Below are 11,624 nucleotides of genomic sequence, written 5' to 3' on the forward strand. Positions count from 1 at the left end.
CTCCATTGGTAGAGTCCAGTTCGTCACGTCCGGTTATTACCGCAGACGCTCAATAAGTTGTTGCCTTAGTACAGAAGATAAATACATTAACGGAGGCTATGCACAGTCTCCAGCAACAGCAAACACAACATTGGTTGTAACATTGGCTCTAGAAGGAGGGCATCACTCTCAATGAACTGTGGAACTCTTTTCACCTAAAACACCACTCTATGGGAGTACACAGATGTGGTTTGTGGAGTACACAAATTTTCTCTTGACTGGAGGGGCTATGTTGTGGTATAAAATAAAAGGTATTATTCGTTCTATATTGATTGGAGTCAAGGAGAATTTCAGCTTATATAGGAAGAGATCATCCTTTTCACGTGAGACGTTTTTTAAGAGACAAAATCGTGAAGTCTAAAAATGATTTATATAGCTCTCAGACTATAAATCGTAAATCAAAATGGATAATATCTCACAGGTTGATCTATAAATTTTTTTGACAATAATATATTTCATATGACTGAATCCGTTCTCCACTCCGCCACCTTGTCCATGTCACAAAACTTGGCTCACCATGTCGCCAGACTAGATACGATCGGTCTGATCAATGAACTCGCTTTCGGACATCCATTAACCGATCCAATCCAGCTGATGCCCGGTCTCCAAATCAGGCTTTGAGAGGGGATCCGACAAATGTACTCAACTTTTACCAAATAAAAAATAACTGTACTCAAACCATTTCCCTCTTACCGCAAAAAAAGCAACGTAGGCAAACTGGAGCGCATCTATCAACAAAGCGGGGTATCTTTATCAATTCCCGAAAGAAGACGCAATCAGGCGACTCGATGTTTGAGGCCACCGGACACCGTAAAATAACGTTGAAAGCCGCCTTTGCTACTTTTTCTTGTTCCTCCTCTTCCCTCGGACTTCCAGAAAGGCTCCGATCCCCCTCCCGCCGGAAATGGCGATGCAAGCCGGGATGTCGCCCTCCAAAGTTCTCATTCTCGTCGGAGCAGGTCTCTTCATCTCCAATTCTCTCTCTCTACGTTATGTCAGATTCCAGAAGCTATGCCTTTCTAATTACTTACATCTTTATATCCGCCCTAGAAATCTTCTTGCAAATAGTTATATAGGTTGATGATTTTTATTTCGATTATAACTCACGTAGTCTGTGTTCTCCTTCTTGTGTTACGAAATTGTTTTCTTTAGTCCAATTGGTAAAGTCAGCTTTTCTTTTGTGATCAGGTCTGACTGGTTCCGTGATATTGAGGAATGGTCGATTGTCCGATGTCTTATTGGAACTTCAGGTAATTGCCCAAATTGCAGTATGATAAGCAAATTATGCTGTTTGAGTGCTATTTCTTTCAAAAACTCTTTGAATTTTATCGGCGTGCTCCATCGCAGGTAGTTATAGATGATTAAGATATTGATCTACATGGGCGCTTGGAATTTTCAAGCATATACCCCTATGGGATTACCAACAATAGCATAGGTTTCTTGGCGTGATGGTTGTAAAGGCCCATTATTTTTTGCTGGAAACGGTTACAGTCTGCGATCTTCTGTTTGTACCGGTCATCAGAAGTGAGTTCTTGGTGGTGGTTGTGTCAATAGAAAAGTTGAGGCCCTTTATTTAGATGTATTCTTATGATATCTTGAAGTTTATGTTGCATTCTTGGCTATTTGGTCTGGTTCGGTATAAAGATGGGATCAGCTGAGTGTAGTTCGTCAGTCATAGAGTTTGTCAACTGAGAGTACACATTGAATATCAGGACTTTAGTTTGGTGGAGCATTACAGAGCCTTTTATGCATTTTTTTGGTCTTCTAAAAGATGGGAGTGTCTAGATCATTAGGCGATCCCTACAGGCCTAGGTGGTGCCGAGGCAGTTAAGATCTCTACCGAGTAGGGGCTTCCTAATCCTACCTTCCTTGGCAACCTTGGATTTCGAAGAGTTGCTTTTTTATGCCTATGTTGACACTTGAGAATTTTATCGTGTGGTTCCATGTTTTTTAGTAAGAGCTCAAATAAAACACACTATCTCATGCACTTTTAGGTTTTATTACCCATCATGGTTTTCTAAAATATGCCCAGATTACATATTCTCTTTCTTTCAATATGTTTTTAATGAAATAGTCCAATTACATGATCATAAAAAATGGACTTGATTTAATTATCCTTGGTAATAATCCTTATTGGTGTTATTTCGGCTTTTCAGGAATTAATGAAAGGTATAAAAGAAGTGGAAGTCTCCTCAAACCACTATGATCCTTCTCTTCTTGCAGCTCAGGTACTACTTCTGTTCCTCTTCAAGTGTACCTCATGAAAAGGTGATGCATGTTCCTTAGTTTGTGATGTGGTTCATATTTTTCCCTTTTTCTTTCTTTTCAACATTTTGCATGTTTTGCTGTCGGTAGATAGTTTATCTTTCTAAAATTCTAACGTATACTTATGCGTTGCTATTTAACCATGTTGTTCCAAATTTGGTTGCCTTTTTTTTTAATGCCTTTTTTTTTTTGGATGTAAAACATTAGAGTTACAACTACTTCTCCCCATAGGAAGTTGCGATTCTATACTTCAGTCACTAAGAGTAAACATGATAAAAGGGATGGCATGAGATTTTAGTGCTTCTAGGGTAGAAATAATGCCATCTTTTAACAGAACTATAGGTTTACTTGCTGAACCTAGTAGAGCTGTGTGCTATCAACAGAATATATCAAATTGATTGCTTGTCCAAATTTGACCACCCACAGGAACTCTGATATAAGGTAATTGGTTGAACTTTATGTCTATTTCCACCTTTAAGCAAGAAATTCACCAGAGAAGAATGTGCAAGAAGATTAATGCCCATAGTTTTGTTTAATAAGATGGTTATTAGTGAAGGACTCCTGATATTTTTGATTTTTTTTTTGATTGAAATTTTGTTTTCACTGTTGAGAACTTTGATTAGGATGGTTGGGAGATGTAGCAGGCCTAGTTTGTTAGTTGGCTGGGAAGTTTCGAGTCTTTGGACCAACCTGTGCAGGCTTTGCTCTAAACTAACTAGGTTTGCAAGCACATGCCAGTGTACTCGGTAGAGTTCAGTATTTTCGATAGAGTTCAGTATTTTGGGTTGGATCTTGTCTTCTAGAGACTTATAGCCGACCATGTTGAATAATTTAGTCTAGCTTTTCTATCTTGGTTAAGCTAAACCTGCTTACGCTGGCCTATCATGATCCTCTTAGCAAGTTGACTTGATAGTTCTATTTGGCTAACTGCTAAGTGACGTTGCTCTCACCTATGAATTTGGATCTGGTAGCGTATCTCCAACCAGACTTAACTTTGATGACCAAGATGAATACATCTTGCTGACGTGCCTTAACTCATTGGTATCCAAGTCAAACATATCTAATGAAACCTAACATACTGCCAATCATAATAGTTTAAAACAGATCGTGGCATCTAACCCAAAATTAGACCAGATAGATTTCATCACACAATGCTTGACCTTAACCTAGAGTTTGTGTAAATGGCCAAGGTTTGGCCAGACTTAAAAACTTTAACTCCCACTGCAAGGCCAATTTTCTGGCATACCCCCTTTTTCCCCTTAGATCATTGACTTCAACACAAAAAAAAAAAAAAAAAGCATGGTAAGAAAGTGTACAAGAACAGAGAATAAATCAGAGACTTGCACCATACTTTTAAATTATAAGTTTTGAGGAAATACTGCCTTAGAATTTTCATGGTCAATGTGTTTTGCATGTTTAGCAATTGATATTTTCTGTGATATTTTCTTTGCAACTTCAATCATTCTTTTTGCTTCAGCTTCTTATGATGTAAATTAGTGTGCCCACCTATTCTTTGGAAACTTCAATTCTTATTACAAAGTTTTGATAAAGTCTCATGCAGTTAGTGACCCATATTTCAAGATTCTCATTCCGCTAATTTGGGTTGATTATGTGAAAACTTTTTTGCTGTAAGTTCTAGTCTCAGTTTTTCAATGTGGAACTTGTCTTCAAGTAATTGATGCTACTTCCTTACCAGTCTTTATGGGATTTCACCTCTGCCCTTTCAACTTAGCAGCATTTTTTTCTGACTCCTTAATAAGGTGTTCTTTGATGGCCCTATGCTGCATATTTCCAAAGCAACCTAACTGTTTGCCCTCTTATCTTATATTAGTGCTGCTTATAACTAAATTCAATGCAGTCATGTCTAACTCCATCTGTCATAGTTATACTATACCCACATTAAGTAATTTAGTCTTTATTATCCTCATCTTATTCTTATGGAAATTTCTTAAACATCCATACAAGTATGAGTTTTATTTTTGAGTTATAGTTATCTTAGGAACTTATTTAGAAGTTTTGGTTTTGGTAGTTGCCTAAGTAGCTATTGTTGTCCTGACATATTTATTTGACATTTTTAGTACACTGGGTAAGCCATGTTGCAAAACAAGATATAGAAGTTGGTTGTATACATAAACTTTTGGAAATGTAGTTTCTACCAAAGTGATAAAATGCTAAAATAATAACATAAAAAATAATTTTAAAGATACTGGCACAGCATATATATATATATATATATATATATATATATATATATATATATATATATATATATATTGCCTAAAAGTCAAATAATTGATATATCGTGTTCTAAGATATACAATTATTTGTTCTTGTTTCTTGGGTACCAATGTTAGAACAAATTAGATATTTTAAATATCTTCATTTTTTTTCGGATATCATTTTCAACTGTTGCTTACTCATTCCTTGTACTTGTAGATTCGGCATTTGGCTCAAGAAGTTAGGGATTTGACACTATCTAGACCTGTGGCCATAATCAATGGGGATTCGACTTCCAGTGGTATTTACATAGAATTTTTTCCATGAATTAATTTTCTGCTCTAGGCGATGTATGTAAACTCATAATTATTCATCCCCTCACAAATTTCTGCTTGAAGCTATGATATAAAATACCTTACGCTTTCTGTTTTTGGAGGAGCATAAAAGAAATGCAAACATAAAGGACAAAGCATTTTTTATGAGTTATTAAGCGAGACATTCAACAGATCTTGTTACCTTAACTGGTAATGGTCTTTAGCTTTCAGTTTGTAAATGTGCACTATGTCTGTAGAATTTTGACTCAATTAAAAACCAGATGGTTGCTGCGAAAGGGCTATAGGAAGTTGTCTCACATCATTTGTAATTTTATTCATTTGACATAAACTTGGATCTATGCTGGTGTCAGAGAAAGTTTTCTTCTTTTCTTTCTTTCTTTCTTTCTTTTCTCCTTTTCCGGAAGGGGGTGCCAAGCAAAGGACTCAGACAAATTGCCTTTCTTCATTAGTAGTGAAAATTTCAATTTACATACATGCCAAATAAATATTCATCTTAAAGTGCTCATGAGTTTTCTTGTTGACACTTCAGGTAGTTTGTCGTCTTACATAATGCCAGCTGCTGCAGTTGGAGCAATAGGGTATTGCTATATGTGGTGGAAGGTAAGATTCTGAACACTGGTAACCCAAGACTATGGGGGTCATGGAACTAAAATTCTTCCTTTTTTTCCGAATGATACTGTTTGTTGCATGAGTCTGCACTTCTGTTTTTGGATTTTTCAGTTTGTATTTGTAAAGAACTATTCCTTTTTATGTTTAGTTATCAGAACTTGATTGATCAATATGTTCTATTTGATGAGGTTGTTTATTATTTTCATGAATAACTTGATTTTGTGCAATATTTTGTGTATGTGCTTGATCTCTTGGCTGCCTTATATTGCCTCATATTGCAGCATTTTTTTGTACACTCTTGTTTCTTCCAAGTTTTAGTAAGGATGTGCTGCCTGTAATAGGAAGACACTCTTAAAATTTAGTGACTTAATTATTTTGCTTTTGTTTTTCTTCTCTTGCAGGGCTGGTCCTTCTCTGATGTTATGTTTGTCACAAAACGCAATATGGCCAATGCTGTTGCAAATGTGTCAAAACAATTGGAGCAGATATCTGCAGCTCTAGCTGTATGTTTGATTTTTCATTTTTAACTTTAGTTTAAGTCTTTTCTGCACTTATTGATGACTTGTGTTGCTATCCTGTCCAGACCACAAAAAGGCATCTCACCCAGCGGCTTGAAAACTTGGATGGGAAATTGGATGAACAGAAGGAGACATCTCAGCTCATCATGAATGAGGTTAGTAAGAATTATTATTTTTCTAACCTGACCAGACAAGAATCTTTCTTTCTACAAAATTTTTCAAACGATATTCAATTTGAGATGCTTGAGCTGCTTCTCTCTTTTTTTTTTTTTACTTACTCTAATACTTTAGCTGATCCACGGAAGATGGATGTAGTTTGCAGTATTGAATATCTGTTTCAGAAAAAGCAATTAATCCATTAGCTATGACATGCTATGTTATTTTGCAGTAAACATATAAATTATAACTATATTGCTTTTGCAAGCTGAAAGACAAGCCCATTTACTGGTTGTTTGTTTTGTAATGCTGCCCTATTATTTATTATTATGGTTTCATACTGATAATTCACTTTATTGTTGTCTAGCATATATTTACTGACTATGCTATGATATGCATTTTTTTCCTTCAAATCACAATTGATTTTTTCTTTTTAAAACAAATACCTTTTGCAGGCTATGACTGAAGTTTCAAATATACTGAAATACCTGTGCTGATTCACTCTATTCATCCGTATTTTAATTAATTCAGGATTCACTTGTAGATCCTGTTTGATTTTCCTATTCTGCTATCTTCTTCAATCCATGCAGTACCAGAATTAGTTCTAGTTCACGTACTTACCCAGCTCATGGCTTTGCACTTCCACTTGAGTTTCTCAAGAATTCTGTCCATAATTCGACTACAGCCTCAGATTTAGACTTAAAATACTCGAAGAGTTATTGTTAAATGATAATGGCAACAGCTACTTCCAAAAACCGTGTTAAATCAGTTTCTGTTTCTTCCCTTTTTCAATTTCATCTATCCGAGGGAGTTAAGCTTTGGAGTTGTATTCAAGTTAACCTTTCAGGTCACTTTTGAGATTCAATTAATGCATCATTTGTTGTGTTTTCTCCGTTTAGGACTAGAAATTAGCAAATACTCATGATTGGATATCACTTTTTCCCTTTTTTTCAGTAGGACATCAAAATGTTACTTTCTTATGTTGTTGCTTGAAAACCTTCATTAGTATTTTGTAGAGGTGCCTTCTGATTCTGAAGATTGATTCTCCAATAGCTATGTACCTCATATAATTGATAAGCAAGACATTTCATTTTTCCTTAAATCTCATAATGCCATGTTGATTTCTTTCCCTATTGAAAGAATCTTCAAAGGTAACTTTAACTTCATTAACAGCGACTTATGAATCATTTTTTGGCATCTGTAATGTTACATTTTTGTAATCAAGCTTGATTGTGGATGAGAAGGGTCAGAGAAAGGTCAAATTATATGATAAGTACTCATTTGACCAGATTGCAAATAAGGATTTCTGATACTAGAACTGCCGGTTATGACTATGGTTAATTTTTACTTATTATGACCTTTCAGAATCATTGTGCTTATGTGTAAACTTTGTGGCTGGCCTTCCACATTTCACAATTCATATCATCTAGGTTCTGGTTTCTACTTGGATAGAAGGCTACTTGTGCTAGTTTTTGACTTAATGCATCAGCATCCAAGGCAAAAGCAATCTCTACTTTTTTAAAATTCGGAACAAATAAAAACCTTTGAAAATCTCTCAAGATACATCTCTCTATTTATTTGTTAATGCTAGCTTGGCATAATAATTAAAATAATCTCAGTAATGCTTATTGTTCAACAGTTATTGATGTCATGATATGCAGGTAAATGAAGTTAAAACTGGTCTTTCGCAAATTGGATTTGATATTGAATCAATCCAAAGAATGGTATCTGGATTGGTGAGTCTGTTCAGAAACATCTATACTTTCTTGCATGATGACGTTATCAGGCTTCACTGATGAGACTGATTAAGATTGCTGTCATTTTGAACAGGAAGGAAGAATTGGACTTATTGAAAATAAACAGGTTTTGTTATATGTTTGCCATCTGTAGCTTCATAATATGCATATTTACAAAGATTTCACTTTGGTCATGCTGTTTTGGTTTTGTATTTGTTCAGGATATAACTAATGCGGGTATATGGTATCTTTGCCAATTTGCTGGGGGCATTAAGGAGGGATTAAATACTAAATATTTTCAGGTCAACATCTTGTTCTTTTTCTACTTTTCAATTTTCTTTGTTTGAAACATAATTGATACTTGTATGACTATTGTTCCACTTCCTTGATCTCATGTAATGAAGTTATAATTGCTGACTGTTATCTTGGAAAGCCAATGCATGTAAAATGGCATGTTCAATGTTGGCCACTGTTTGTGCAGCACAGACTATTTATGGGGAAGCTTTTCCAAGTTTGGCTAGTGATTTTATTTGCCAAACCTTTATTATCATGAAACCACATGAAGATTGTGTCAATAATATGCATGAGAAAGGTGGCTGGCGTCAGTGGTTTGGACTGACGCCAAGGTCTGCTCAAGCCTGGTCTGCAACTAGAACTGCTAGTATGGACCAAGGTTGAACATATCTCGCCTGGATCTGGCTCAAGTTTTCTTGAATCCAGGTGTGGCTAGGATCAAGATTTTAAATCCCGCGAGACAGGACTGTCCCAATTTTCTTATGGAATAGGATGTGCCACCATCTTGCCCCGTCCTGACACATGGATAAGTGATGTCTCAAGATGTCTCGATTGGATGGTGGGATGATGGCGGTACAGTTCTGTCTTGACACATGGATGGTACCCTGTCCTAGTGTTCTACGCGACGTCCTGCTGGGACTTGAATCCTTGGCTAGGATAAGCCAGGTTTGGGGTATTGATTAAGAAAGATTTGAGCTTAACTCTAATTTCTCCAAGGCAAGCCCAAGTCAAGCCTGAATCTATTGGGGGATTGATTACATGCCAGGCCTCACCAAACAGACCTAACTCTTGAGCTGAAGCACAGAATATTTGGTTCAGGTCTTTGGGCTGATTTTGTTGCTTCAGCCCATTGACTCCCTAGCTAATATGTAATCGCTATTCAGTTGATGACTATCCCTTGTCTGCAGTCCAACCTTTAACATAGTGGGTAATAATACAAGTTTATTATTGAAAAGAAGTGTTACAATCACACCAAAACATTAGCATTTAAGAAAACAGGCTTATGAAAACTGACCAACATGAAATGATTTTGGAAAACACATGCTGATCTTTTTTATATCAAAGTTAAATATAAAATGGTATAATATATGAAAGTGGAAACATGTATGGATTATCATAAATAAGGCCATTTACAATCTTGTCTTCTGCTTAAAGGAAAGAAACACCTTGCTGTAAAAACTAGGAGACAAATACAAGCACGGTAATTGCTCTTGTGCATTGAAAGGATTCTTTGTAAAATTTCTTTAAAACTATATTTGTATGCATCAGAACCCTGTATGTAGACTCTTACCACATTAGTTTGTTAAAAGAACCTGAGTTTTAGAACTCTGAACAACATAAAGCATAACTAGTGAATACGAAATATTAATTGGCATTTTTATTAAGCAATTAAGTTCTTTAAGGAGATATTATGGAGATCAAGATTCTTCTAGTAGAACAGAGCAACAATAAATGCTTGAACATGTCATGAGAATATTTTTGCTGTTTTAGTTCACCAATGGGTATAGGGAGATCTAGTACAGCTTAATAAAGAATGTTAAGAGACCTTTTGTCTGCAACAGTGGTGAAACTCTGATAGTCGCTAAAGTAACAGCCATATTTCTAGAAAATGCATTGAGGTATTTATGATCATATCATGATGTTGTTCTATACTGAATGTTTCACTTGCTTGAGTTATTTGCAATGATCACTTGCTATCTCTGTTTTTTTGTGATTCTTTTGGTGTTCTTGGATTTCTTGCTTTATACAATTCCCTGTGCATGTTAATTATAATCTTTGTTGATGGACTATAATATCCCGCATTGCATGACCTCAATAAATATTGATCTGGTTCCTGAGCAGAAATAAGTTAAAGAGTTATATTCTCTGAGACTAATCAATTGTGCTAAGAAAGTAAGAATCATTAACTACCTGATTATATGTGATATATCCAAGGCTTGCTTTATTCAGTTTGAGAAATCCTTTTATTATTATTATGTCTAGTGTGTCACATTCCTGATCTGGTTTCGCCATCATAATCTTCACTGGCTCATGTTCACCCCCTAAGTCCTTGCTTTGATCACATCTAGTCAGCATTTAATGTTGAAATTTTAAATATTGTGCAGATTTACCTATTACTTTACCAAGTCTTTGAATGGTTTTTATGAACCAAGTAAAACAACCAAGTTTTGCAAACTTTCTTGAAATCAGTTTTCCCTCTATTACTCAGCATGGATTGGATTGACTTTAAATTTGCTTCTTCCTCCAAATATAACAGGAAGCTGGTGAGAAACTTCAATCTACTCCTTTCTCATTGACCTTTTCTGGGGATAAATCCCTCAAGGTATGGTATTGATTTTCCTTTTGCTGATTTAGACTACCTGTTTTTATATCATATGTTTCCTTTTGCTTCAGGGACTACAATTTCTTGCTGAAACCGTCGAAGATGGGGGAGCAGAGAAGTTAAAGTCAAGCACTATCTTACAGAAAGACCTTCAGGAAAAACCAGTCAAAAGCATTTTCTCGAAAGCTACAACAATACACAGGTCATACCCTAGCATCGCTCTAAGAAAGGAAGGCCTTGCTTTATGATCAAAGGCACTTGCTAAATTTGATTGCTTGTAATAAATCTTATATTTGATTGATTCAATTTTTTGGCATTATTCTTGGCATACCTTGTCTATGTCAGCTATTACATGTCCAATATTACGATGTCTGCTAATCTGGCCAGTAACTGCCTCCTCGCTAGTTCTCATTTTCTTTTTCACTGGATTGTACAAATTAAAAATGAGACATTTGTACTTCACTATTTTTTTTTTCCTGAAAGTGGTTACAACATTCGATAAATGATAATAATGACTGATATGGTTGGCTACAAGGTTTGTTTATAGCTTGATACAGTGATGGTTGATTCTCATGGATGCGCGTCCAGAATTTACATGCCTATAATCATAATCTGCTTTCCCTACATCTAAAATGCTTCTCTTCTTGGCTACAGAATAAACATTAAATTCACAATCACATTCAGTTTTTCCTAACTATTTGGGGTTGGCTTTATAGATTCTTATTCATTGAGTAATACCTGTGAGTTCCAAACCCAGATAAGAAAGATGGAGGATTGACATTGAGTTGATATGTGGTTGCAAAAATATGTATGAAAAACTATGAATACATTCGGAGGGTGTTTGGTTGAGGAGAGTAGGGGTCTGAAATCGGAATTGGAATGGGTGATTTTCATTCCAACCATTTGATTAGGAGGAGTTTTATTTCGATTCTGATTCTATAGTGGAATGGGAATGGCTCAATATATATAGAATTCAATCCCTATTCTCTTTTATGGATTCAAATTTTCATTTCGATTTCGGTCACGAACCAAATGTTTCGAAGGATTTGGCCATTCTGATTCCGATTTTAATGCATTTCGATTCTCATTCTGATTTTGGTTATGAATCAAACACTCCCTCAAATAAATGGTG

The 11,624-nt window shown here is 35.6% G+C and overlaps 1 protein-coding gene across 1 annotated transcript; it reads left to right on the forward strand.

Annotated features, from left to right (window-relative positions):
* The first annotated feature begins 818 nt into the window (after positions 1-818).
* On the forward strand, positions 819-11,026 carry LOC105038961 (uncharacterized). The gene is made up of 12 exons (XM_010914906.4): positions 819-998; positions 1,228-1,289; positions 2,196-2,267; positions 4,741-4,822; positions 5,386-5,456; positions 5,867-5,968; positions 6,049-6,138; positions 7,801-7,875; positions 7,970-8,002; positions 8,097-8,177; positions 10,427-10,492; positions 10,564-11,026. Exons 1-12 carry the CDS (start codon positions 944-946, stop codon positions 10,738-10,740), a joined length of 966 nt encoding a protein of 321 aa, XP_010913208.1. The 5' UTR covers positions 819-943; the 3' UTR covers positions 10,741-11,026.
* The last annotated feature ends 598 nt before the right edge of the window (positions 11,027-11,624 follow it).

This window comes from Elaeis guineensis, chromosome 1 (genome assembly GCF_000442705.2).
Source record: "Elaeis guineensis isolate ETL-2024a chromosome 1, EG11, whole genome shotgun sequence".
Lineage (NCBI taxonomy): Eukaryota > Viridiplantae > Streptophyta > Magnoliopsida > Arecales > Arecaceae > Elaeis > Elaeis guineensis.

What these genes read in the sequence shown, in the direction of transcription:
- LOC105038961 (XM_010914906.4), top strand. Translation starts at nt 944, where the DNA reads ATGGCGATGCAAGCCGGGATGTCGCCCTCCAAAGTTCTCATTCTCGTC. An exon ending in GACTTATTGAAAATAAACAG is followed by an intron (nt 8,003 to 8,096) that starts GTTTTGTTATAT and finishes GTATTTGTTCAG; the next exon opens with GATATAACTAATGCGGGTAT. An exon ending in CTGGGGATAAATCCCTCAAG is followed by an intron (nt 10,493 to 10,563) that starts GTATGGTATTGA and finishes CTTTTGCTTCAG; the next exon opens with GGACTACAATTTCTTGCTGA.